The sequence below is a fragment of the Somniosus microcephalus genome, chromosome 2 (genome assembly GCF_052327205.1).
Source record: "Somniosus microcephalus isolate GS21.2 chromosome 2, FLI_Smic_1.0, whole genome shotgun sequence".
NCBI lineage: Eukaryota > Metazoa > Chordata > Chondrichthyes > Squaliformes > Somniosidae > Somniosus > Somniosus microcephalus.
The window spans coordinates 88896941-88924902 of record NC_140988.1 but is presented as its reverse complement, the minus strand read 5'-3'; the positions used below and the strand labels follow the sequence as shown (position 1 = coordinate 88924902).

At 46.0% G+C, this 27962-nt stretch overlaps 1 protein-coding gene across 7 annotated transcripts in view; it reads left to right on the top strand.

The window, feature by feature from the left end:
• LOC147122795 (E3 ubiquitin-protein ligase MARCHF1-like) overlaps positions 1–27962 on the top strand; it is an 881994-nt gene that overhangs the window by 461721 nt on the left and 392311 nt on the right. The window contains exon 1 of one of the 7 annotated variants that reach the window (XM_086010991.1): positions 22680–23872. The exons of 2 other annotated variants lie outside the window; for them this stretch is intronic. In XM_086010991.1, the coding sequence (XP_085867117.1) occupies positions 23804–23872 (69 nt within the window). In that variant the 5' untranslated portion in view covers positions 22680–23803. Of the gene's footprint in view, positions 1–22679; positions 23873–27962 lie in introns of those variants that run through there. 4 more of the 7 variants (XM_086010999.1, XM_086010955.1, XM_086010946.1 and 1 more) reach the window with 4 other exon arrangements.

The following is a 27962-nucleotide window of genomic DNA, read 5'->3' as shown; positions in this document are numbered from 1 at the left end:
GGGGGGCTTTGTCTCACAAAGCAGGGACGACCGGCAGATCCTATTGTGGGCTACAGTAACTGCACATATAGCATTACCTTGCCTGTCGGAGGGGGTAGTGTGAAACTCCCGTCATTAAACGAAAACGGTGACTTTTCGGTACAATGGGGCCCCCCAGTGATAAATAAATATATGCCCTACAACGGGACTCATTTCGTGTGCGGTCGCTGGGCCTACCCCTGGTTGCCCCGAGAATGGACGGGTTCTTGTTATCTGGCTTATATCGTACCCTACATATATCACCTGGGTTCTCTGAAGGACCTCCACTGGGGAGCCAGACGAGCCATCACGGAGACTGAAAGATTCTGGGCCATTGCGTTTCCCTGGTATGGGGCAGGTAAATTGGCAAGTGAATCCATTAACATGGCCTCCGTCCTGCAACAGGTGGCCAACGATACAGTTGAAGCCCTAGTTAAGGTTAATGCAGAGATGGTAGCCCTCCGCACAGTAGCTCTACAAAATCGGATGGCCCTTGACTATGTGTTGGCAGAAAAAGGGGGAACCTGTGCCCTCATCGGGGCCGAATATTGTACATACATCCCGGATATCTCTGAAGAAATTACCAATCTGGCAGAGCATATCCAAGAAGAGGTTAAAAAGCTTAAACAACCACCAGCCTCCACGTTGTGGGGCTGGTTCTCAGGATGGTTAGGCTCTATGGGAAAGTCATTAATCCAAGGCCTGGTTACCTTTGTGGTGGTGGTAATAATGCTGTATTGCCTATGCATGTTACTTAAATGTTGTATCAGCAAAGCACTGTCATCTTTACTATCGAGCAGACCTGTAACCCAAACACCTTCAAACTACCAGAACCTAGCACTGTCTCAGAAGGTGGCGCACTTATGCCCAAAACCCTATATGATGAGGTTTTACAAGCAGCAGAATGAGGTGCGACAGGAGATGGGAACCTGGACCCCAGAGTGGAGACCCCGGAGCTCAGGAACCGGCACATCACAACACCAATTTCTGCATAAAGTCTGGGTATACGTTGGCCTAGAATTATGTTGAAAAATTTCGGCCAAATGGGGGATTGAAGGGGTTAACAGGGTCAGTGCGAAATTGCTGTGCTTAAGAAAAACAACTGCGAAAAGGTCTGATGATTGAATTATGTGGAAGTGGTGACATGTGACCTCTGCGGTTTCGCAGATGATTGAACAATAACAGGTCAAAGGGCTCACTTGATTGATACTGGCCGTTAGGAGATAAGGGAAGTCACAAGATGAGCACCTGGTGGCTCCATTGCATAAACTTTGATGTAATTTGAAGAAAGGTCATGCGAAAGTATGAATCATTGTGGTTTGGAGTCATAAATACTGAGATTTGTAAGCATTCAGAGAGACAGCCAGGGACGAGCTGCCGGAGCTCTAGCTGTTCTCCCTGATCAGCCGTTAGATATCTCCGCGGACTGTTTGTATTGTACTGCTAAACAATTTTGTGTTTTAAATTGTACTGTTGAACAATTTTGTGTTTTAAATAAACTGCTCGGCTTTTCACCATTTACAGGCTAGTGTGCGGATTTAATTAATTTTATTTTTGCCACGACATGCCCAGTACAGTACAGTACCATTACTCAATGCCTGGTGTGCGTAGACTCTGAATGAGGGTTGGACAGGAACAAGGATGTCTTGCTGCAGTTGTACAGCGCTTTGGCGAGACCACATCTTGAGTATTGTGTGCAGTTTTGGTCGCCTTATCTGAGGAAGGATATTCTTGCCATGGAAGGAGTTCAGAGAAGATTCACCAGGCTGATACCTGGGATGGCAGGAATGACATATGAGGAGAGATTGGGTCTATTGGGCCTGTACTCACTGGAGTTTAGAAGAATGAGAGGGGATCTCATTGAAACTTATAAAATTCTGGCAGGACTTGTCAGACTAGATGCAGGGAGGATGTTCCTGATGGTCGGGGAATCCAGAGCCAGGGGTCACAGTCTAAGGATAAGGCCTTTTAGGACAGAAATTAGGAGGAATTTCTTCACCCAGAGAGTGGTGAACCTGTGGAATTCTCTACCACAGAAGGCAGTAGAGGCCAATTCATTAAATATATTCAAGAAGGAGTTGGATATATTTCTTAAGGCTAAAGGGATCAAGGGGTATGGGGAGAAAGCAGGGACAGGGTACTGAATTTGGATGATCAGCCATGATCACATTGAATGGCGGAGCAGGCTCGAGGGGCCGAATGGCCTACTCCTGCTCCTATCTTCTATGTTTCTATGTTTATAAGTGGGGGCGCCTTGGGGGCTGGACTGCTGGTTGTCAGGTTTCAGTCCCGCCCCCAACGATGTCCAGCCAACCCACGCTATTTTCCCTTGATTGACCTTGTTAAGCCCGCTCTGCAGGTTTAGCCAGCCAATTAAGGGAAAGCCGGTGACAGAGGACATCAGCGTATGACGTTTCATCTGTCGAAGTTTTTTGACAGATGAATTGTCAGCGTTTGACAGTTTTGAGAAACTGTCAAACACTGAGGGCAGGATTTTCATTGGGCCGTGGAGTCGGGATTGGAGGCATGTGGGGGGTTAAAATCCCGAAATCAGGGGTCCCGACCCCATCCCGCACCCAAACCCGCCTCCATGCCAGTTTCAAAGGAGGCGGGTACCCGCCCCACACTGGGACCCTGCCTACCCAAGGCGGGAAGGGATTAGTGCCAATTAACTGCCTGTTAACAGGTAGTTAACAGGCAGTTTTTAGCCTAATCCTTTTTTTTAAGGTTGAAGTGTGGGATTCCCGATGGCTCCAAACTACGCCAAGTTAGAGGAGATGGGCCGTCGGGTTGAAGGACTTGGAGGGGTCGAGATGTCAGTGTTTAGGTGAGTGATGTGTGCATGAGTACAAAGATAAGTGTGTTTGGTGTGTCTAAAGTGATTAAAGAAGTTTAAATGACCTTTTCTTACCTTTTCAGCCTTCCTTCCTTTAGGTCCCGGGAGTCCCTCATCTCACCGGCACAGAAAGCAGAATGGCTGCGAACTGTCAAAAGTGACAGCCTTCAGCTTACTGTGCAGGAGAGATTTCTAACTGAGTCTGTGGAGAAGGACTCAGGTTAGAAGTAAGACTGTCAGTGTTTGACAGCTTCAAACAGCTTTCAAACACTGATATTTCATCCACACAATTTTAACAAGGTCAATCAAGTTAAAATTGTGTGGATTGGCCGCATCTCGATGGAGGCGGGACTACAACCCCGAAAGTTGTAGTCCCGCCTCCAACCCGACTCCTGAATGAAAATCCTGCCCTGACAATCTCTGTTCTATGGTGAGCCCTTGCACTGAAGGCTCACCAAAACCTATTTCCTCTGCAGAAATCAGATGGCTGCTGCATCGGAGAATGTAGCAGCCATTCTGTCATCTCTGCCATTGAGATGAGGCACCTCCGGATCCCCAAGGGTTGAAGCCTGCAGAAAGAAACAAAGGTAAGTAAACTTATTCTAACACTTTACACTCACCTCTCATACTTAGCTCTCCATACTTGCACCCATCACTCACCTCCACAGTGGACTTTTCGACCCCTCTCACCCCCACAGACACACTGCTTGCCTCGCTGATCCTGGCGGGGTTTCCCGACATTGGGAAGCCCGCACTTGAAGGGGTAAAATGTGGATAAGCCTGTTAACAGACAGTTAATTGGCTGTAATCCCCTTCCTGCCTCGAGAAGACGGGTCCCTGCACGAGTCGGGGACCCGCCTCCTGGGAAGATGACATGGAGGCGGGTTGGGAGCAACCCCGTCTCCATACCTGCCTCCCCAGGGCTGGCAAAATTCCCCCCTAAATTCTCTATAAGCCCCAGGACCATTCATGAGGCGGTCAGACCATGACGAGGGCAGACGGCAGGTGTCTACAGGAGAGTGAGCTAAAGAGCCAAGTTTGTTCTCTCATCTTTTCTACAATCAAAAATAAAGGAATCTTTATTTATGTGCCTGCATTTTGATAGTAGCACCACATCACACATAAGGAGACGAGCTCAGGAGCCCTGTTTTATTAGCACTGACTGGCATGGGTCCATTGAAATTTAATAGTGGATCAGGTTCATGTTTATCAAGTTTCAATTATAATAACATGCAATTGAGGTGTCTAGTTTTATATTAAAAATGAGACGGTAGGTGGCAATTGACAAGTAATGATATCAGATCAAATAAATGGGGATTTAGTGAAAAGGAGGGAATTTTATTGGTTTTAAGGTCTACACCTGATACATTCACTTGTCTTTCTCTCTCCATAGACACTGGCTGACCTGCTCAATGTTTCCAGCATTTTCTGTTTTTGTCTCCAAATTCCATCATCTGCAGTTTTCTTTTACTTTTTGTGAATCCTCTGTACAGTATATATTGAGATAGTGCTCAAATATTCCAGGAAAATTCCTAACTGAGGCAGAATTAGACTTGCAATTGACTTTTGCGCAACATTTTAAAAAGTTCCAATTAAACAGCTACTTGGCTTCTAAATGCTTGATTATCAATGAACTCTCAGTAAATTTGACGTGTGGCAATACGTATCTAATTATAGCCTGGTGACTTGGACACCAAACATGCAAATGCATCCATTCGCTGCCATCATCTACTTCATTTATCCTGCATTAGAGCTGACAGCATTGCAAATGTGCATTAATATTGCAGTAACGTTGACATTAGTTGTTGCTAAGAGCCAAAGGGGGAATATCTGTGAGAAACCATACACTGTCATTCAGCAAATTCTACTGGAGGCTAATTTTACATGTTCTTTCAGTAAAATGGAATTATTTACAGTTAACACTGATGTCTTCTGAATGTTGTTTTGTATCTTCAGACATGGACTATTATCTTTCTTATAAAAGAGCAAGGGGGGAGTTGATTATGGCGTGGAGCACAGATTGGGTGTATGGCGGGTGAGGCATTTGCTCCACCTGGCCGATGACATCAGCGGGAGGCCTGATCGAATTTGGTGGTCGGGCTTCATTTAAATAGAGCAAGCAAACCATTTGGGAGGGTGGAAAATCTGGTGGTATTTCTCTCTCCCTCTGTTCTATGATAATAATCTATCTTGTTCTATTGCTCTCTCTAGTGTTCGCTCTCTCTCTTCCTCTCTTTCTCCTGGAAGTGCTCAGACACCAACAGATTGAGACAGAAGGTGTTTTTAGAGAAACTGAGCTGCATTGGACTGACACTAACATCATCAGCTGCAAATGAAATGGCTGAGGCATGTGAATTGCTCATATATCTAGATCTCTTCTTTTCAAGTTGTGGCTCTTTTGAGGATTAATGGCTGAGGCCTGTGAATCCTCTGCTAATTGATTAGCTTCTAATCCAACAGTTATACACTGAGGACGAGCAGGACTCTTAGTGATTGTAATCTTTTACATCAGAGAAACATACATGTGTGCATTTTGTTTCTTTACACCAAGCTTCAGATCATTTTCATTTAGTCAACTGGGCATCTCACATGCACAGAAATCTATCACGACATTTTAAAGTTTCCAAATCAAGCTACTGAGAAATCTACACCCATCTGCAGTATTTCTGTTTGTCCAATATAAAATGCACACACTCCCTCTGTAGGGGACACCTCCCACTTACCTAACTCAAGAGAGCTTAGGTACAGGTTGGCAGAGCCAAGCCTTATGGACCCCAAAATATGTATAAGTTACTGCTGCAATTTAATCAGCTAAAGCCATGCAGCATACTAGAACTGCTTGTTTACTCTACCTGTTGGTGAATTGGCTTTCTGGGTTCAGTGTGAAGAATTATGTCCCCCCAGTAACTGGTCTACCTTTCCATAATCCATTAGAGAGCCAGGCTGGCTGGTCAATCATTGACATTGCCCTGGACTATTGTGGATCTGCCTTGTTCAGGTTTTGAATTGCAGAGTCTGCTGTAGAGGTTGAGTTGGATTTGAGCTTCCATCACTAGACATATCATCTTGACCCCAAAGACACTCCATATACCTCCCCCTCCCCTTCCCCCTCACTTCCGCTAATTCTGGCCTCTTGCGCATCCCTGATTTTAATTGCTCATCCATTGGTGGCTGTGCCTTCAGCTGGCAAGGCCCTAAGCTTTGGAATTCCCTCCCTAAACCTCTCTACCTCTCTTTCTTCCTTTAAGATGCTCCTTAAACCTACCTCTTTGATCAAGCTTTTGGTCATCTGCTTTAATTTCTTCTTATGGGGCTCGGTGTCAAATTTTTATTTTATAACCCTCCTGTGAAGGGCCTTGGGATGTTATACTACATTAAGGCCTAGAAATTCAGTTGTTAGCGCCAGCCGCGAGCGCCTTAGGAGGAGGAGAAGTGGGGCGCTAAGCGGCTAGCGCCCGGGCGCGGCGTGTCAGTGCCTCTCGCGAACTTCACTCAAGATTTAGCGGCGGCGCTAAACCGCAGTGCCCGTTCAGCAGCGCGCGCAGATTGTGACGTCATTTCATGGTGCAATGCCCTTGGTGCGCCCCGAACCGGAACTTCAGTGGCGCAGCCCTTCTGTGCGCCTGGCGCCCCCAGCGACTGGTAGAGGGGAATGGTTCACAGTTGCTGCGGGGCGGGGGGGGCGCTATTTAAAGGGGATTCCTCCTGCATTATAAGTGGCAGCCATTTTGTGCCAATCCTTCTGTGTGAGAAAAAGGGTGGCTAAAGTGAACGTTGGTCCCTTAGAGGATGGGACCGGGATGGGACCGGGAAACTAGTGGTGGGGAACATGGAGATGGCAAAGACGCTGAACAAATATTTTGTATCAGTCTTTACAGTAGAGGACACTAAAAATATCCCAACACTGGACAAACAGGGGGCAATGGGGGGGAGGAGGAGCTAAACACGATTAAAATCACTAAGGAGATGGTACTCAGTAAAATAATGGGACTTAAGGCGGATAAATCCCCCGGACCTGATGGCCTACATCCTAGGTCTTGAGAGAAGTGGCGGTAGGGACTGTGGATGCATTGGTAATCATTTTCCAGAACTCCCTGGACTCAGGAAAGGTCCCGGCAGATTGGAAAACTGCTAATGTAACACCCTTATTTAAGAAGGGAAGTAGACAAAAAGCTGGAAACTATAGACCAGTTAGCCTAACATCTGTGGTTGGCAAAATGTTGGAGTCCATTATTAAGGAAACAGTAACAGAGCATTTGGATAAACATAATTTAATAGGACAGTCAGCATGGTTTTACGAAGGGGAAGTCATGTTTGACAAATTTGCTCGAATTCTTTGAGGATGTAACATACAGGGTGGATAAAGGGGAACCAGTGGATGTAGTGTATTTGGACTTCCAAAAGGCATTTGACAAGGTTCCACACAAAAGATTACTGATCAAGATAAAAAATCACGGGATTGGGGGTGATATACTGGCATGGGTGGAAGATTGGCTATCTAACAGAAAACAAAGAGTTGGGATAAATGGTTCATTCTCGGGCTGGCAATCAGTAACTAGTGATGTTCCACAGGGGTCAGTGCTGGGACCCCAACTCTTTACAATCTATATTAACGATTTGGAGGAAGGGACCGAGTGCAACATATCCAAGTTTGCCGACGATACAAAGATGGGAGGGAAAGCAGTGAGTGAGGAGGACATAAAAAACCAGCAAAAGGACATAGACAGGCTAAGTGAGTGGGCAGAGATTTGGCACATGCAATATAATGTTGGAAAGTGTGAGGTTATGCACTTTGGCAGAAAAAAATCAAAGAGCAAGTTATTATCTAAATGGAGAGAAACTGCAAAGTGCTACAGTACAAAGGGATCTGGGGGTCCTGGTGCATGAAACACAAAAAGTTAGTATGCAGTTGCAGCAGGTGATCAGGAAGGCCAATGGAATCTTGGCTTTTATTGCAAGGGGGATGGAGTATAAAAACAGGGAAGTCTTGCTGCAGTTATACAGGGTATTGGTGAGGCCACACCTGGAATACTGCGTACAGTTTTGGTTTCCATATTTAAGAAAAGATATACTTGCTCTCGAGGCGGTTCAGAGAAGGTTCACTCGGTTGATTCCAGAGATGAGGGGTTTGATGTATGACGAAAGGTTGAGTAGGTTGGGACTCTACTCATTGGAGTTCAGAAGAATGAGAGGCGATCTTAGCAAAACATATAAGATTGTGAGGGGGCTTGATCGGGTGGATGCGGTGAGGATGTTTCCACTGATGGGTGAGACTAGAATTAGGGGGCATAATCTTAGAATAAGGGGCTGCCCTTTCAAAACTGAGATGAGGAGAAACTTCTTCACTCAGAGGGTAGTAAATCTATGGAATTTGCTACCCCAGAGAGCTGTGGAAGCTGCAACATTAAATAAATTTAAAATGGAGATAGACATTTTCCTAGCAGATAAGGGAATTAGGGGTTACGGGGAGAGGGCAGGGAAGTGGATGTGAGTCTAGATTCAGATCAGCCATGATCCTGTCGAATGGCGGAGCAGGCCCGAGGGTCCATATGGCCTACTCCTGCTCCTATTTCTTATGTTCTTATTTGGAGAGAGACAAAGAGCTTTCTGCTTTGACTCAGCACTCGCACAGGTACTTCTGGCTTCAGGCCAGAGCTTTGCACTTGGATTTAACTTTCAGTGCCATAGCCTTGAGTCGCCACATATAATGGGGGCTGCAATGGGTGGAAACATTGGGCTTCTCCATTGCATTCAAAGGGCTCAGAGACGCCGTGAGAGAGTGCCAGTCATGGCCAGATGGAGAAGGGCCAACAGGCGTCAGCACAGGGGGCCTTACCCACCCAGGGTATACCGCCAGCAGTTCTCATATCTGAACATGTCTGAGGAGCAGTGTGTTCGGAGGCTGCGATTCAGAAGGGAGGTGGTCACTGAGATCTGCCACCTGCTTCGCAGAGATCTGCAGCCACAGCTGAGGAGCAGGATGTCTCTGTCGGTGGCAGTGAAGGTGACGGTGGCTCTCAACTTCTATGCCACTGGTTCCTTCCAATCCGCTACTGGGGACATTGCCAACATCTCCCAGTTCGCGGTACATTGCTGCATCCGCCAGGTGACCAATGCCCTTTTCAGAAGGAGACGTCAGTACATCTCCTTCCCCATGACCCTTGGACAAGCAGCAAGAGTGTGCAATGGGATTTGGAAGAATAGCGGGCTTCTGCATGGTCCTGGGTGTAGAACTGATGAACCAGCAATGGTCAGGCCTTGCTTCAGGGCTGCAGTGTGCAGGGCGTGCCAGCCAAACAAATCGACCCTCCCCCTTTAAGAGCTGACCGGCGCCAGCGTGTCTGCCTTCAATCAGCAACTCGCTGCACCTGCGCTGCACGCGCCCTCGGTGTTAGCGCCTCGGCACGCTGGCTTAGCGCCTTATGATAGTCATGCATCGCCTGCTTTAGCGCAGCAGCAACCTCTTGGGGCGATGCAACTGAATATCGGCGAAGGTAGCGTTAAGTTGCGCCGGGCGCTAAATTTAGCGAACGCCCGGCTGTAGCGCCCCAAACGTGGCTATACTGAATTTCTAGGCCTAAAGTTGCTATATATATACAAGTTGTTGTGTTGTTGTTGTAGAAGGAGAATTAATCAGTAAGAAGGAACTTGCATTTATATAAGTGCCTTTCATGACCTAGGACATCCCGAAGCACTTTTAGTCAATAAAGTATGTTTGAAATGTAGTCACTGTTGTAATGTAGGTAAACATGGCAGCCATTTGCGCACAACTGGTTTGCTGGTTACTCTTTCAATTTTTTAAAATAAAATAACTTTGAGCAAGCATTCGCACTTTCTTACCTGAACTGTTGTATTTTAATCATCTGGGTCCTCATTTTCTTAATCACAGGATCGTTAGAGATTCCAACAGAGTCAAGGTGAACAGTGGGAAGTATTAAACCCGAATTCAAATAGAATTCTACTGCCCATGTTTAGCAACCCCTTCAAAATGTGTAAAATGGTCATCTAATTTATCTAAATGAGATCTGTCACTTAACAATGGGTGTTTTAGTCACTATGAAGTAATCAGTTGTTTAACCCTGTTGAAAAATATAGTCTGACTGTAATTGTGCTAAAAATGACGGAAAGCGGCGGTAACGTTAGCATTCAAAAGAAATTGATCTTGGCTGTCAAAGATTCAAGTCTAGTGCAGGCTCTTGAGATGAAAGTCTCTGTGATGAAAGGAAGCATTTTTGTTTATTATGTATTGGTTTCTTTCTTTCTGTCATGGCACATTTTGGGTTAAAAAATCAGTTTCACTCACGGAAAATGGCCCAGTTTGTTTTGAGATAACTGTTCCAGAATATAGATGTTGGGGTAAAATTTCCTCAGGGGTCACCTGTTCTCTCACCTTAACCTCAGTGAAAGATTGGCGGAAACCCAGAAAAACGATGTAAACACCCATTACCGCGTTTCCCCACTGAAATTACAGCGGGAGATTGGGGAACCGCCATGAAAATTACTGCCGGTTGAATCTGGCCAGGTGTGCAAGAGAGGGATGAAGCCATGCAATTCAAATACAAACATCTAGTGGGTTTTATTCATGTGTATGTTTGATTGGCAGGTTTTTGTTGAGTTTAGTTTAAATTTCATTTATCATTACATTTATTTGAAAAATAGTTTTCAGCCTGGCTTGTTCAAATTGAGTAGTCCATCTACAGCCATTAAAGAGACAGTTAGATAAATCAAAGAGATTTTGTGGATGATCAGCAGCAAGCTACCAGGTAGAGCTTAATGTTGAGGTACTTTAAGTCTGGTCGAAATTACACTGAAGTTCATCGCAGTAGATGTGACTATTTATTATATTTCTTTCTTATGGGGAGAGATATTTAAGCCTGTAACTACTGTAAATCTATAGTGCTATTGCTATTTTTCACTTATCTAGCTACTGATTAATAAGTATGTTGTGGCCTAAGATACAGTCTAATGAACATTTATTCTACCGCCCCTGAAGTTGAGGAAAATCATGTGAGGGTGTGTGATATAACCAGGAAACTAAAATATTGTAATAAAGGTACTCTGTTTGATCCCTGGACGCACTGCCAATACCAGGATATTTGACATGAAAAGGTAGATGGGTCATAAGGAGCAAGGGCTCACCTAGGGGAGTGGTCTGAGACATTAGTCTCTTCTGTCTGTTGTTGTGAGGGTTGTTAGCAGAATGTTTTTGGGCACGTCCCCAAATGTGAATTTATCCATTTTGTTTCTGTATATGGATGAGCACAAAATATTAACTAAAGGTCCAAAGAGGAATAAATAAATAGAACCAGGCTAAATTCTTCCCCGTGGTCAAATATCCTGCCAACATTTATTAATGGCCCAGAAATTCGGGTCGGAGGCTTCCCGCGGGTGCAAGCCTCCGACCTGCACTTACCTTGCGCGCCGGCCGTTGTGCTGTGGGCCCGCGTGGGATTCCGATCCTGGGCCTGCTCCAACTGCCGGCGCATAGTGCTTGCGTATCCTAGGGGCGCAGTTAGTTCAAAGCGTCCCCTGGGATCACGTGGGCCACGGAGAGCCAATGGTAACAGGGAATCTGTATTCATAGATTTGCCAGGAAGACCTGTCAAATCTATGAATACAATTCAGCCCCAAAACATAACTAAAACTTCAAATAAATTTTTTTTTTTAAATCACATTTTTAAAATAACTATAAATTACATAAAATAACTATTTTAAACAATAATTTAAATTTTTGAAAAAATTAATTACAGTTTCTAGTGGGGCTAAAAGTAAACTTACCTTTCTTTAAAGTATTTAAAAATAATAAACCTGTGGAAAAAATATTTTAATTTTACTTAATTCACCACTTACCTTGTTAAAAGCAGGCCTTGCGACTGCTTTTTATAAGCGTAGCTGCTGGAGACTTACCCTCCCGGAAAAACCTGGAAAAATACCGGAAGTTCCAGGCGTATGCGCTGCCTCTCCGGCGCACGCGTTCGACCTGTGAACCCCTTCCTTCAAGGGAACGGAAGTTCCGGTTTCCCGCGCATTCGCAGTGCATGCATGAAACCGGCACTTTCGTTGGGCCTACGAGTGAGTACCCAGCGTGTACTCACCCGTGGGGACCCGAAGTTCTGGCCCAATTAATGTCTAGGCTAACACTTGAAAAATATTGGCCCGGAATTTGCAGTTGTAATGACAGTGAAACTGTCAGCGGTCACCGTCATTATTGTGTAAAACTGACAGCAACTTCTAGCATCTGCACAGGCACAATTAAACATGGAAATCCAGAATTTGCTTCTCCATATGGTGCGCTGTTGTAGTCTTTGCAGATTCAATCAACACAGAATCAGTGAATTGATGTGAATTTCAACTTTTTACACCCTATTCTCGCTGTAAAACCATTGAAAATGTTAAGCCTTGTTGAATGAGGTGTAATTGAGTTTTTAACAGCGTACTGTAGTGTCCGCGTACCAATAACACACGGACTGCAGGAGAACGGTAATAACAGGTGTTTACTGAACAGAGGGTATGCTGGAACTGAAAGTACAGAAGCCTGCTACGGCTTTATATACAGGTGTGGTCACTGCCGGTACTACAGTATAAAAGCAGTTCTCTCTTAAAGGTACATACACAACAATTCCTCCCCTTTTAGATAAACAGTACATAACATTCATTTAACTATTAAATAATAACTAATTACAATTACAATTTTCTCTGTACTATATACATCAGCTGAAAGTAATCATTTATAAATTCAGTCTTTGAGGAGGCTTCCTGATCCTGTCTGGATAGCACCTTTCTCGAGTATCCTGTTCTTGCGGCGGAGTCGATTCTGGCTCATTGTCATTGGTTGGTTCGTCAGCTTCCAATACCACTGATTCTGAGGTAGACGCAACCTGTACTTCGGGTTCATCACCAGGTACGCATGCTTGTGGTACGGGTTTGACTTGTTCCTGTGACTCTAGAATCTGGTCAGCATGGCGTCTCACGATGCTCTCTCCAACGTCCACTGTGTACATTAGTGGTCCCTGCTGTGTGCATATCATTCCTGGCTGCCATTTTTCTTTTTGGTAGTCGCGGGCCAAGACTGGTTGCCCTATCTTGAAGCTCCTGGTTGGCTTCTCATTGATGTGCTGGAATTGCTTATCCTCAACATCTCGTCTTATGTTTGGTTTGAGCAAATCCAGGCGACATCTTAGCCTTCGGTTAAAGAACATTATGGCTGGAGCTTGGTTGGTGACTGCATGTGTCGCATTCCGCTAAGCAAACAAGAAATTATCCACCTTGTGTTGTAGTGGTATGCTGTCGTTATACATCGCCTTTATTGCTTTTTTAAAGGTCTGAACAAACCACTCAGCCAATCCATTTGTGGCTGGATGATATGGGGCAGATGTGTAATGCTTTACCCCATTATTCCTCAAAAACCTCCGGAAATCCTCGGGCACAAACTGTGGTCCATTGTCGGAGCAAGTCTGTTCTGGCAAGCCATTCCTGGCGAAGATGGTCCGTAGGACTGCAATCGTTTTCTCCGTGGTGGTGGAGGACATTTTGATGACCTCTGGCCATTTCGAATGTGCATCCACGGCGATTAAAAACATTGAGTCCATAAATGGACCAGCAAAATCAATGTGTACCCGTTGCCATGGAGATGAGGGCCACTCCCATGGGTGTAGCGGGGCCTGTGGTGGAGCGTTTTGGACTTTCTGGCATCCTGTGCATCTCTTGGTCATTTCCTCGTTTTCTTTATCGATTCCCGGCCACCACACAAATGCCCTGGCTAGGCTCTTCATTTTTACCCCTCCCAGATGACCCTCATGAAGCTCATTGAGCACTCTATCTCTCAACTTGGGTGGAATTACCACTCGGGATCCACACATCAAGGTCCCCCGGCACACTGACAGCTGTTCTCTCCTTAGCGAGAATGCTGGCAACAGTGAGTCGCCATGTGCGGGCCATCCCTTCTCCGTCAAATCATAGACCCGAGAGAGTGTCGGGTCATTTCGGGTTTCCTTCTCTATACTTGAGTTTGTAACAGGTAGACATTCGACTATGGTCGAATGGAATACCTCAACAGGGTCCACTGCAGGTGCTTCCTCCACCATAGGCAGCGGCAGGCGCGACAGCCCATCAGCGTTTCCATGCTGTTTTGTACCCTTATACTCTATGTCGTATTGATGTGCCCCTAGAAAAAGGGACCATCTTTGCAGCCGTTGCGCCGTCATCACCGGAACGCCCTTCTTTGGGTTAAAAATGGAGACAAGAGGCTGGTGATCAGTCAGTAAGGTGAATTTCTGCCCGTGCAGATAGTGATTGAACTTCTTCACCCCCCACATCAGGCTGAGGGCCTCCCTGTCAATCTGGGCGTAGTTATGCTCGGCTGAGGTTAACGAGCGCGACGCAAAGGCTATTGGCCTCTCTGAACCGTCAAGGAATTTGTGCGACAGCACCGCTCCAATGCTGTAGGGAGACGCATCACATGCCAACCGAATCGGTAGTGTTGGATTGTAGTGGGCCAATACTTCTTTTGAAGTGATTAGGCATTTACATTTCTGAAAGGCACGCTTACACTCATCACTCCATTTCCATGCTACTCCAGTTTGCAGCAGGGCGTTCAGTGGGTGCAGAATTGTAGACAAATTTGGCAAGAACTTATGGTAGTAGTTCACCAACCCGAGGAACGACCTCAGTTACGACACATTTTCTGGTGCTGGAGCCTTGACTACTGCCTCAATCTTGTCTGGGGACTTATGTAACCCCTCTTCATCAATCACGTGGCCACAATACGAGATTTGTTTCCTGAAAAACTCGCATTTGGGGCGGTTGGCTCGTAGCCCATATTCTTGTAATCTAGTGAGCACCTGCTCCAGGTTGGCAAGGTGTTCACTGTCATTTTCGCCCGTAACCAGGATGTCGTCCAAATAACACTGGTTCCCCGGGATCCCTTGCAGGACTTGTTCCATCGCCCTCTGCCAAATAGCCGGAGCTGATGCTACCCCGAATACCAGTCGGTTGTACTGGTAAAGGCCTTTGTGAGTGTTTATCGTGAGGTATTTTCTAGATGCTTCTTCTACCTCCATTTGTAAATACGCTTGGGCCAGATCAATCTTCGTAAAGCGTTTCCCTCCAGATAGTGAGGCGAAAATATCTTCTATCCGCGGAAGTGGATATTGTACTGTGTGCAGGACTGGGTTCACAGTTACCTTAAAGTCCCCACAGATGCGAACCTTCTTCGGCTCCCCAGGCGTGCTGCTCAATGATTTCTTCATTACAGGAATGATGGGTGTGGCCCACTCGCTCCAGTCCACCTTGGACAGCACACCCGAACGCTCCAGACTCTCCAGCTCTGCTTCGGCGGCTGGGCGGATCGCATACGGTACCGGTCTGGCCTTAAAAAATTTTGAGTATGCGTTATCTTCAATTTTTATCATTGCCGTTACGCCTTTTAGAGTCCCAAGTCCTTGCTGGAGCACCTCTTTTGCGTCAGTTAGAATTTTTGACAGTCATCCAGGTGTGACGTCGTCATCCTTTTTGTCAGCCACAGTTTGCGCCTGAATGGAATGCTAATCCAATTGTATTTTTCGGATCCATTCATGTCCCAATAATGGTGGTCCTCCATCTTGTAGTATATATAGACACAGTTTCTGTGTTTCCTTGCCGTTGTATTTAACGGGCACCCTTATTTTTCCTCTGGGGTAGACTTTTTGCCCTGTATATGTCTTCAAGACAATGGACGTGTCCTTCAAGGGTATGTGTGAGAATAGCCGCTCGTAGTCTCGTCGATTCATGACTGTTAGGGCTGATCCTGTGTCCAATTCCATCTTTACTTGGGACCCTGCTATCATGAGGGTGACCCAAATGGTTTGGTGATCCTCCTTTGCGATCACGTTGTGTAACTTTAGACAACTTAGTCTCCTGCTCCCGGAGTCATTATCACTCTTCTGATCTTCTGAACTACTGTCCGTCATCTTTTGTACTTTCTTGTACTTTTCCTTAGTAGTTCTTTTAGTGTTGGTTTTCTTTCCCGACCTGCAGACTCGTGCTATGTGTCCCACTTTTCCACATTGCCTGCATACTTTGTCCTTAAACCAGCAATCCTTCTGGTCATGGGTTGTTCTGCCGCAGCGATAGCACTTTTCTGCTCCATATGCCATTTCATTGGTGCTATATTCTTGCGGTTTCTGTTGTATTTCCACAGCTCCCCGTGCTGCTGCTTCGTAGGATACTGCCACGCTGAAAGCCTTTTCTAGCGTAAGGTCCTTTTCCGAAAGTAGTCGTTTCTGGGTTCCTTCACTCTGGAGCCCGCAGACAAACTTATCCCTTAAGGTATCTGCCAGTCCTGCTCCGAACTGGCAGTGTTTCGATAACTTGCGTAGTTCCGTAATATAGTCAGCATTACTCTCATCTTTGTGCTGGTTTCTTTTATGGAACTTGAATCTTTCTTCGATCAGCAGCGGTGTAGGGTTTAGATGTTCTTGTAAGATATTGACAATCTCTTCAAAGCTTTTCTCCATTGGTTTAGCTGGGGTAATTAAATTCCGCAATAGGCCGTACGTCTCGCGCCCATCAAATTCAATAATACCGACGCCTTTTTTCATCGGCCACCTCATTTGCCTTGCAGTACACTTCAATTCTTTCCACATACGTGGTCCAGTCTTCTATTTCGTTGTCGAAAGCAGTGATGCTGCCACTCTTTGGCATCTTGGGTGGTTTAAAATGGCGCCTCCCGCGCTTTTCCTTCTTCCCCAATGGATTAAAATGGCGCCTCCCGCACTTTTCCTTCTTCCCCCTGCTGCCAATGCTGCTCCTAGCGTTCTAAATAGTAATGGCGGCGCCCCGCGGTTTCTGCGTGTCTCTCTTTTGTTAATTAATTTTCTTCATTTTATTCTTCTTCGACGCTGTCCACTGCGCGTCTCTTTTCCTTCCCCCTTTTTATTTTCTTTAACGCTGCCTGGCTCTTGAGCACTGACTGCGCCCTGTGCGCTCCACCCTCTCTCTCTCTTTTCCTTCCCGACGACGCTGCACGGCCCCCTTGCAGAGCCGCTCGATTGAGCTCTAGCCCGCCGCAGTCCGGAAGGGTCAGCGCACTACCTGCTACCAGCACGATTTGCTGTAACACCTTGACTGGAGAGCCAAGCCCAGCTCTCCACGGCTTCCCCTGCGATTCTCTGAACTCCGATGGATCACTGGGCGGTTGGCCACGGTCGACGCCCGTTGCTCTGGCTTCGACCTCCAAGAAGTTTCTTTTCAGGGATGGATCCCCGTGAGGTGATGCAGTACTGCAGGTGAGTTTGAACCTGCTCGTCGCCACTGTAGTGTCCGCGTACCAATAACACATGGACTGCAGGAGAACATTAATAACAGGTGTTTACTTAACAGAGGGTATGCTGGAACTGAAAGTACAGAAGCTTGCTACGGCTTTATATACAGGTGTGGTCACTGCCGGTACTACAGTATAAAAGCAGTTCTCTCTTAAAGGTACATACACAACACGTACTAAGTCATAATTACTGCTGAACAACCTCTCTTGCCCTGAAAAACTAATTTTATAAGTGTGGCGTGTCATTCCCTCAGAAGAAATATTTAAAATTCCATGATTTTTTAAATAATAAATAATTTTTATTTTACTTTATTTTAAGTTTCTTTATGATACTTAATCCCATGTGTATGTCCCAATCTTTATTTTGCTTTCTGTGCAATGATTAAAAAGCGAATTATAATCCATGCTTTTTATTTATTGCTTTGCTGTCTCTGAGAATTTTTCAATCTGATTGGCTGTTCAGCTGAACGGCACAGATCCCCTACAGATGGTGCCAGATTCAAAATCACATCGGAATATGGGAAATTGATGCTCTAGAGCCCGTTAAATCTTTGTGGGCAGCTTTTTTTGAGGTCAGCGGTGAGCGTCGTCCCTCCGCCGCTAGCCGCAAAATCCAGGTTATTGATTTGGGTAAGGTATTGCAGGGCTACTAGAATTAGGGCTGATTTTTCTCTTCACTAATCAAGGAGACTCGACAGCCCCCAGTACGTTCTGAGTTAGGCCAGGAGCCTCCGGCCCCCGGGGAAGGGAGAGGAAAATGGGTTCCCATTCCTGATCACTCTCTAGTGATACAAAGGCAAAATACCATGGATGCTGGAAATCTGAAATATAAACAGAAAATGCTGGAAATACTCAGCAGGTCAGGCAGCATCTGTGGAGAGAGAAACAGAGTTAATGTTTCAGGCCAGTGACCTTTCGTCAGAACTGGAAAAAGTTACAGATGTAACAAGTTTTAAGCAAGTACAGAGGTAGGGAAAATGGAGGAGGGGAAGAAAGAACAAAAGGGAAAGTCTGTGGAAGGCAGGAGAGATTAATTGACAAAAGGTGTGATGGTGCAAGGCAAAAGACAAGTAAGGAAATGAAAGATGGGTCTAGAGCTGTAAATGGCAACAACAGAACCATTACCAGCACCTGCCGTCTGAAAACTGGGAGTGGTGGTTATGATCTGAAATTGTTGAACTCGATGTTGAGTCCAGAAGGCTGTAAAGTGCCTAATTGAATGATAAGGTGCCGTTCGTCGAGCTTCCATTGAGCTTCATTAGAAAAGTGTAAGAGGCCAAGGTCAGAGTGGGACGGAGAATTAAAATGACAGGTGACCAGAAGCTTAGGGTCACACTTGCTATCTAGTGGGCCCTGCTGAAGTGCATGTGGACCTTAGATAAGGACAGGATTGAAATTGTTGCTGATTCTCCTGTGATCAAATAGCCTGATGACATTCTTCACACACAAAGAATGGCTACCTGGGCGTATATTGGAGGCCCTGTAGAACCATACATTAACAAGGAGTCAACAACTTCAGGAGAGAAGGAGAGGGAAGAAAGTTAGCAGGAAATATATCTCATACAAAATAGGGATTGAACATGGGCAATTTGTTAACTTACTGAGTCATCAGGGGTGCGACACGTGAGTATTGTCTGCCAGTAATGTAGCACTTTTGAAGGCTTAAAATGTCTGAATCAATTAGCAAATATTACTTTATCTGATTTCATTCAGGACATTTTTCCTACCAGTCAGACAGGGGAGTTTGAGTGAGATAGACTGTCTGAAACACTGATGTCTCCTCCATTCCTCATCATCAGTCAGGGATGCTACCCATTTGCTAGAGGCTAATGCTGTATATGTTATTCTTATTGTGCTCGCCATTTATCATTTTATATCAAAATATATAGAGGGTAATTTTACCCACTGTCATAAATTTCAGGGCAGGGGTATTTTGACTCCCGGGGCTCATTTACATGCCGCAGGGCAGCTGCCCGCCTGAAATGGGCAGTAAACAGCAGCTGTCAATGGCGGGCAAGAGCGGAACCTCAGGTGACCCTGAGGCTGCCCACCAGCACTAAGGCCGCCATTTTGTCTACTGAGGCAGGTCCGGAGCGGCCGGGATCGGTACGCGGTCCCAGCCCGCTGCCTGCTCCATCCCACTCTGTTGAACTGATTTTACGTTGAAACCAGCGAGGTTTGATGACATCATTTGATGATGCGTCATCAGCCGGTTTCCTTAAAGGGGCCATGTCCAAATTTACTTTGACAGTTGTGCTGCATTGAGGTGCTACAAACACTGACAATCACTGCACAAAGGTGCATGGCTGCACCCAGGCTCTCCCATGATTCCCTCCATATGCTTATGGAGGGAGTCACAGCATGCAGGTCCTCTTCCCTTCCCACGTGAGGAATAGACCTCCCCAGGAGATCAATACAGCCTGGTTATGCATTGCACAGGAGGGCACAAGCAGGGATGTCGTCAGGAGGACCAGGCTGCAGTGGCACAAAACTTTCAATGATCTCTGTAGATCACGAAATGTTACTGCAAAGCCACACTCACCCTCATTCTGCTGTGCCACCCATCACATCACCATCACTCTGCCTTCCCTACCCTACTCCTACACATCCTTACTCACACCAACTTACCTTGCACCGCCACACATCTCTCTCCATCTACATTATCACTTCCCCATCTCACTAGCCACCCTCACACTTACCCTCATCCTAGTGCAAGCATACCAACTAACAACACAAAAGGGTAGGCACTTGGGTGTTTTAGCCAATGTTCATGTGAAGTTTCTGTTAATGTGCTGTCAAATATTGAAACCTTTATTTTTAACACATTGCATTCTTGGATAGATTTGTGTGCACCTTTGTCAGGGAACATAGGGTCTGATGAAAGGGAGGAACTGAAAGAAATTAGTATTTGTAGGGAAATGGTGTTAGGGAAATTGATGGGATTGAAGGCCGATAAATCCCCAGGGCCTGATAATCTACATCATAGGGTACTTAAGGAAGTGGCCCTAGAAATAGTAGATGCATTGCTGATCATCTTCCAACATTCGATGGAATCTGGAACAGTACCCATGGATTGGAGGATAGCTAATGTTACCCCACTATTCAAAAAAGGTGGTAGAGAGAAAATGGGGAATTACAGTCCAGTAAGCCTGACATCGGTAGTGGGGAAAATGCTAGAGTCCATTATAAAAGATGTAATAGCAGAGCACTTGGAAAACAGTGACAGGATCGGACAAAGTCAACATGGATTTACAAAAGGAAAATCGTGCTTGACTAATCTACTGGAATTTTTTGAGGATGTAACTGATAAAATAGATAAGGGAGAACCAGTGGATGTGGTGTATTTGGACTTTCAGAAGGCTTTTCATAAGGTCCCGCATAAGAGATTAGCGTGTAAAGTTAAGGCACATAGGATTGGGGGCAAGATATTGACTTGGATAGGGAACTGGTTGGCAGACAGAGAGCAAAGAGTTGGAATAAACGGGTCTTTTTCCGAGTGGTAAGCAGTGACTAGTGGGGTACCGCAGGGATCGGTCCTTGGGCCCCAGCTATTCACAGTATATATTAATGATCTAGACAAGGGAACTAGATGTAATATCTCCAAATTTGCAGACGACACAAAGCTGGATGGGAGTGTGTGCTGTGAGGAGGATGCCGAGAAACTCCAGGATGATTTGGACAGGTTGGGTGATTGGGCAAAAGCATGGCAGATGCAATATAATGTGGATAAATGTGAGGTTATCCACTTTGGTGGCAAAAACAGGAAGGCAGATTATTATCTGAATGGCAATAGATTGGGAGAAGGGGAAGTGCAACGAGACCTGGGTGTCCTTGTGCACCAGTCGCTGAAAGTAAGCATGCAGGTGCAGCAGGCGGTTAAGAAGGCAAATAGTATGTTGGCCTTCGTAGCGAGAGGGTTTGAGTACAGGAACAAGGATGTCTTGCTGCAGTTGTACAGGGCCTTGGTGAGACTACATCTTGAGTATTGTGTGCAGTTTTGGTCGCCTTATCTGAGGAAGGATGTTCTTGCCATGGAGGGAGTTCAGCGAAGATTCACCAGGCTGATACCTGGGATGGCAGGAATGACATATGAGGAGAGATTGGGACGATTGGGCTTGTACTCGCTGGAGTTTAGAAGAATGAGAGGGGATCTTATTGAAACTTATAAAATTCTGACAGGACTGGACAGACTATATGCAGGAAGGATGTTCCCGATGGTCGGGAAGTCCAGAACCAGGGGTCACAGTCTAAGGATAAGGGGTAGGCCATTTAGGACAGAAATGAAGAGGAATTTCTTCACCCAGAGAGTGGTGAAGCTGTGGAATTCTCTACCACATAAGGCAGTAGAGGCCAATGCATTAAATATATTCAAGAAGGAGTTGGATATATTTCTTAAGGCTAAAGGGATCAAGGGGTATGGGGAGAAAGCAGGGACCGGGTACTGAAATTGGATGATCAGCCATGATCGCATTGAATGGTGGAGCAGGCTCGAGGGGCCGAATGGCCTACTCCTGCTCCTATCTTCTATGTTTCTATGTTTGGAAGTGGCTTAGTGAGTTGCAGTGAATGGTGAGACATAACGGTACCCCCTGCAATGGTGATGAGTGTGAAAGGAATGTCTTGGGTATTGTAGGGATGCTTGATGTTGTTGGTGTGGGGTGGTGCCAACCTGGCGCATCATGTGGCAGCCAGGGTGTGCAGTGTCAAGTGAAGTAAATCTGGCCATGGTGAGGCCATCCCTGGCCTCCCGGGCAGCAATGTGGTCGGGTGCTGATGCCCTCTGTGTCCTGTGCAGCATCAGTTGATTGCAGAGAAGGTTGGTGTTGATGTTGGTGCTGCTGGTGTTGGGGATGATAGCGCTGGGAATAGATGCTGATGGAATAGATGGCAGGTGAGGTTGAGGTGACAGAAGCATTCTGTCAATGGTGAGAGAGGTTGTACCAATGAGTTGACACTGCCTAGAAAGTTTGCTCCAAACACTTGTTAGCTGCATAAAGCTCAATCTGTCTTTCAAATGCAGTAAGCAACAGCTTCTAACCTTGCAAAGCAAAGAGCTATGAAGTGGGAGCTTTTATAGACCATTTGCAGCTGTCAAGTTAGTAAATCATCCCATGCTGACAACACCTGACCTCCTTACCTGACGTGATCCCCGAGCAGCAGGGAAGCTGTTGGCAACCACAAAAAATCTAAAGGTAAGCTTAAAATAATACTTAATTGTCTCTTAACAATCCAGCTAATGATTTAAATTGCCTCCCCCGGCATTTGGTGTCGGGTCTGTCCAGCGCTGACAGACCCGACATCTGGGAGACTAGTATGGAGGCGTGTTGACAGCGGGGTCCCGACCCGCTGTGAATCATTTAAAATTTCACAGCTGACCCAGCTCTGATCCTGTTCTCTCAGCGCCAGCAACATTTTGACCTAAGGGAAAGCTCACTAGCACGCAGTCATGGAGGACTGTACTGCGGTGTCTAGCGGGTGGGGGGTGGGGAAGGTGAGCCAGGGCTGCAGAAAGCCAGACATTTGTTGTAGGGCATGGAGGAGCACTTCGACTCCTCCTGGCCCCACTAAGGAAAGTATTTTCCTTACCTTGGAGGTGCTCCACTGACTTCAAACCAAGTGGCTGTGGTGGGTGCTCGCTCAGGATGGGGTTAAAATACCATCAACGTCCTATTGATGTCATAGGACCCTGATTAGCACTCATGGACAAAGCTGTCGCCTGAGTCCGATTGACACCTTATCCGCTGCCAAAACCAATGGCATTAAAATTGGAAATTGGCGGGAAGAGAGTGGGAAATGAAGCTGCTCCATTTTAACTGCTTGCCTGCTCCATTTCCACTGAGCGGAGTGAGTTAAAAATGGCCTCCTTTATGTTTGTTATAATCCTGAGCACAAAGCTTGATTCCAATTAATCTATTCTTCTTCAATGATTTGTATGGCACTGTTATATTTCAAGGCATGAGATGTTTTAAAATGATTTTAGAATAACAATAATCTGTGTAGCAACAATAATGACAATGAAAAGGTAACTGCAGCCTTTTGCTGTATCTTTATAACCACACAAAAAAAACTTAAATGTCATCATTAAAATCCTGGGAGTCTATATTTTAATTAACTTTGTGAATGGCTTTGTTGGCTCAAGAATGAATTAAACTGTTCTCATTTTACTGTTCATTCTGCAACATTTGTTCTGAGTCTCAAAGATAGGCACCCAGACAGAAGTAATTGAAAACTGTTGGATTATTTTGTCCTCCGGACAGACCTGCCGCTCTCTCTTTGTATGTCAGCCTTTCACCGCTATCTCCGTAGCATGCAGGTCCTTCAGATCAAGGCCTTTTTTAAAAGGGGGAGGTCGCGACCAGCCTTTGACAGCCCGCTTTAATGCTCCAAGTGACTCGTACACTTATAGGGAGGGCAAGCGGACTTTCATCTGGTTTCATGAATTATGCACATTGGCTGCCTCTCTGCCTGATCAGACCAAAGTAATCCAGCCTCTCCTCTGCATGCCCTGCCCTCGCCACAGAACATTATTCTTAGTGACCTCTCTTTTACTAACTTCCCTGGAAAGCAGATGTGAGGGCGAAGCTATGGCTGCAGGAGGCTATTAAGCTAAAAAGTGAAAAAAAAATGCGGCTGTGAGACGGGGCGGCTGGATGAAGGCTGAAACTGAATGCAGCAATGTGCTGTCAGGTGGAAGTGCAGCACTGGAGATATGTGTGCAGGTAACCTAGTTTGTTATTTTATGTTCTGGTTCTTCCTAGAGCTTGTCTAGGGAGATAAATGGGAAGAATATTTGTATCCTACAGACTGTAAACTTTAAGTGTTTAGTCAAGCTCTCGATATGTTCTGCATCTAGTTATCTGCATTGTTGAAAGAGCTATTAGGTTGTTAAAGGGACATTACCCCAGAGGCAAAAAAAAGTGATGGGAAAATATTCTCTTTGCAGAAGAGCCGGAATAGGCATCACGATGATGTCATACGCAAATGATGCTTTGATGTGTTTTGATGTGATTTATGCTTTATACATTTTTTTCCTGAAGAATGGTGCCCCTTTCACATGAGTCATTATGCATTAGATTATGAAAGAACACACATAAGTTATCATCAGTCAGCTTGGGGATTTGAAACATGGTTTTGCAAATTTACAAGAACTAAATTAGCATACATTAAATGCCGACATTTTAATCACACTTGTGTTAAAAGCATTAATAGGCAAAACTCATGCAGAGAGATTTAATGATGTTTTATGAAGTGAATTTTATAAAAATGAACTGTTAAAGGTCTTGTTACCTTGTCTTACTTTTTTTTAAAGTATCAATTCAACTGATTATGCTATTAATTTTATACTGCAGTTATCATGTATTTTACAGTAATAAATCATATTATTTAATATGATTGAATTTTTAAATGCCAACTATTTTCTATTATAATGCTGGGGAAAGGGACTGCTTTTAATGAGCTGCTGTTTTGCCCAATAGTAGCAAGTCACTCCCACTGTATAATGCAGCGTGCTATATGAACAGATCAGAGAATAAGTCACTGGCTCTATATACACGATGAAGGTCTTGTGTTTTAACAGATGCACTGTTGACTACTATTTTAAATACCTAGTTCCTTGGATTATGAAGTTAACATGCATTGGTCTGTTTATTGGTTATTCAGTCAATGAGATCTGTAAGTTTGTCAGAAAGTTTGTGAAAACTGTCAATCAATTTGTCCTTCAAAACCATTGATGTAAAGTGGCTGTCTGTGCTTTCAAACCATGGGAATAGGTGATTAATCAGCAAATTTTGTTTGTGGCAAACATTTGTCAGCTCCACGTGCATTAGAGAGGTTCCAGGAAATCATCATTTCAGGATTTGTCAATAATTGTCATTTATATATTGACTTAACACATCTGCAAAATGCTCATTAATCCAACTATGGAATGTGTAGTACCTGTGGAGAATGGTTGCATGGCAAATGTTAGTGACCAGGCCCTGGATGCGGTGGTAGGCCCTGGACGCGGTGGTAAGCTCCGTCACAGAGAAATGTGAAAATATTTTTGGTGGATGGCTCCGAACTATGCAAAAGAAATAAAAAGTGTGGCAGTAGGTCACTGCAAAAGTCAATGGGATGTCAATGAGTCGTAGGCGCCAAATTCGGTTATGCCCCGTTTGGGGGCCGTCACCGAGTTAAGGCTGGACATTTAGTGCCCGGCACGGCAGTACCGCCCCAGCCGCTAAAATCAGCTTACCGCCTCACACAGGATGTGGAGCGCAATGTCGGGCGCTCCACTTCCTGGTGGGGTGGTAACCGAGGCTCTGTGGAGTGCTGCCGCGTTTCAACGCCCCTCCCCTTCAGTTAAAGGGGAGTGCCGCTGTGCACTCTGCAGGGCCTCCGATGGCCCACACTAGCCCATCAGGGTGGCGTGGTGCCATGGCCACAGCTCGGCACCGAGCTGCGGTGCCGGGCTGCGTGATGGCAGCCAGGACCACACCACGGCCCATCACGGAGGGCTGACCTAGAGATCGTCCAAAAAATAAAATGGCGGCATAAGTCGCGACCGCACCTCCCCTTTAAATACTGCCCCACGAGCGGAGGTTGGCCCGGTTCGTGACCCCTGAAGCTGACGCTGACAACGCCCGCAGCAGCCTTGCGTCGTGCAGCTGAATTTCTGCCATGGGACGGTAAGGGGTCACGGCGGGGCGCTAATGGGTCACCACGCACGCCGATGACATCATCGCCGGCGACATCATCGTTGGCGGCGCAGTGGCCCAGGGCGCTACCGGGTACATAAGAACATAAGAAATAGGAGCAGGAGTAGGCCATTTGGTCCTTCTAGACTGCTCCACCATTCAATAAGATCATGGCTGATCTCCTACCTCAACTCCACCTTCCTGCACTATCCCCATATCCCTTGATTCCCTTAATATCCAAAAATCTATCGATCTCTGTCTTGAATATACTCAATGTCTGAGCCTCCACAGCCTTCTGTTGTAGAGAATTCCAGATTCACCACCCTCTGAGTGAAGAAATTTCTCCTCATCTCAGTCCTAAGTGGCCAACCCCTTATTCTGAGACTGTGACCTCTGGTTCTAGACTCCCCTGCAAGGGGTACATCCTCCCCGCACCTACCCTGTCAAGCCCTGTAAAAATTTAGTATGTTTCAATGAGATCACCTCTCATTCTTCTAAACTCTCGAGAATATAGGCCTAGTCTACTCAATCGCTCCTCATAGGACAATCCTCTCATTTGCTTTCCTAATTGCTTGCTGTACCTGCATGTTAACTTTCAGTGATTTGTGTACAAGGACACCCAGCTCCCTCTGAACACCAACATTTCCCAATCTCTCACCATTTAAAAAATACTCTGCTTTTCTATTTTTCCTACCAAAGTGGATAACTTCACATTTCTCCACATTATATTCCATTTGCCATGTTCTTGCCCACTCACTTACTGTGTCCATATCCTCTTGAAGCCTCTTTTCATCCTCCTCACAACTTGCATTCCCACCTAGCTTTATATCTTGCATATATTGCATTTGGTCCCCTCATCCAAATCATTGATGTAGATTGTGAAAAGCTGAGGCCCAGTAACTGATCCTTGCGGTACCCCACTAGTTACAGCCTGCCAACCCAAAAATGACCCATTTATTCCTACTCTCTGTTTTCTGTCCATTAACCAATCCTCAATCCATGCTAGTATATTACCCCCAACCCCATGAGCCCTAATTTTGTTTAATATCCTCTTGTGTGGCACCTTATTAAATGCCTTCTGAAAATCATAATACACCACATCCACTGGTTCTCCCTTATCTATTTTGCTAGTTACAAACTCAAAAAACTTTAACAGATTTGTCAAACATGATTTTGCTTTCATAAATCCGTGTTGATGCTGCCCAATCCTATTATTATTTTCTAAGTGCCCTGTTACCACATCCTTAATAGATTCTAGCATTTTCCCTACTACTGATGTCAGGCTAACTGGTCTGTAGTTCCTCGTTTTCTCTCTCCCTCCTTTCTTAAATAGTGGAGTTACATTTGCTACCTTCCAATCTGCAGGACCATTCTAGAATCTAGCAGACCCCCCCGATCACTATCTGCTCCCCCCCCAAACACCATCGGACCCCACCCCGACTATCATCTGCTCCCGCCGATCACCAGCGGACCTCACCCTGACCACCATCGGATCCCCCCGACCACCAGCGGACCTCGCCCTGACCACCAACTGCTCCCCCCAATCACCAGCGGACCTCACCCTGACCACCATCGGATCCCCCCGATCACCAGCGGACCTCACCCTGACCACCATCGGATCCCCCCGATCACCAGTGGACCTCACCCTGACCACCATCGGATCCCCCTGACCACCAGCGGACCTCGCCCTGACCACCAACTGCTCCCCCCGATCACCAGCGGACCTCACCCTGACCACCATCGGATCCCCCCGACCACCAGCGGACCTCGCCCTGACCACCATCTGCTCCCGCCAACCACCATCGAACCCCCAGCCATGTTCCAGCCCCCCCAACCCGCAATTGGACCCCACCTCCGACCATCCCCTCTCCACGATCTCTCCCACCCCCTCACTACACCTACCTGCTCTCAGCTTGGCTGTGGCCTTGTGCTGTAGGAGGTCCCGCTCAACAGGTCTCCAGCCTGTCAATCTGGCTTATTGTGGGCAGGAAAACTACAAAAAAAATTTTGCGGCTGTTGTTGTTTGGTGAACTGATCTCTACCTAGCAGAAGCTGAACGCCAACTCTCCGACACCTCCTCCTACCTCCACCTGGACCATGACCCCACTACCGAACATCAAACCACCGTTTCCAA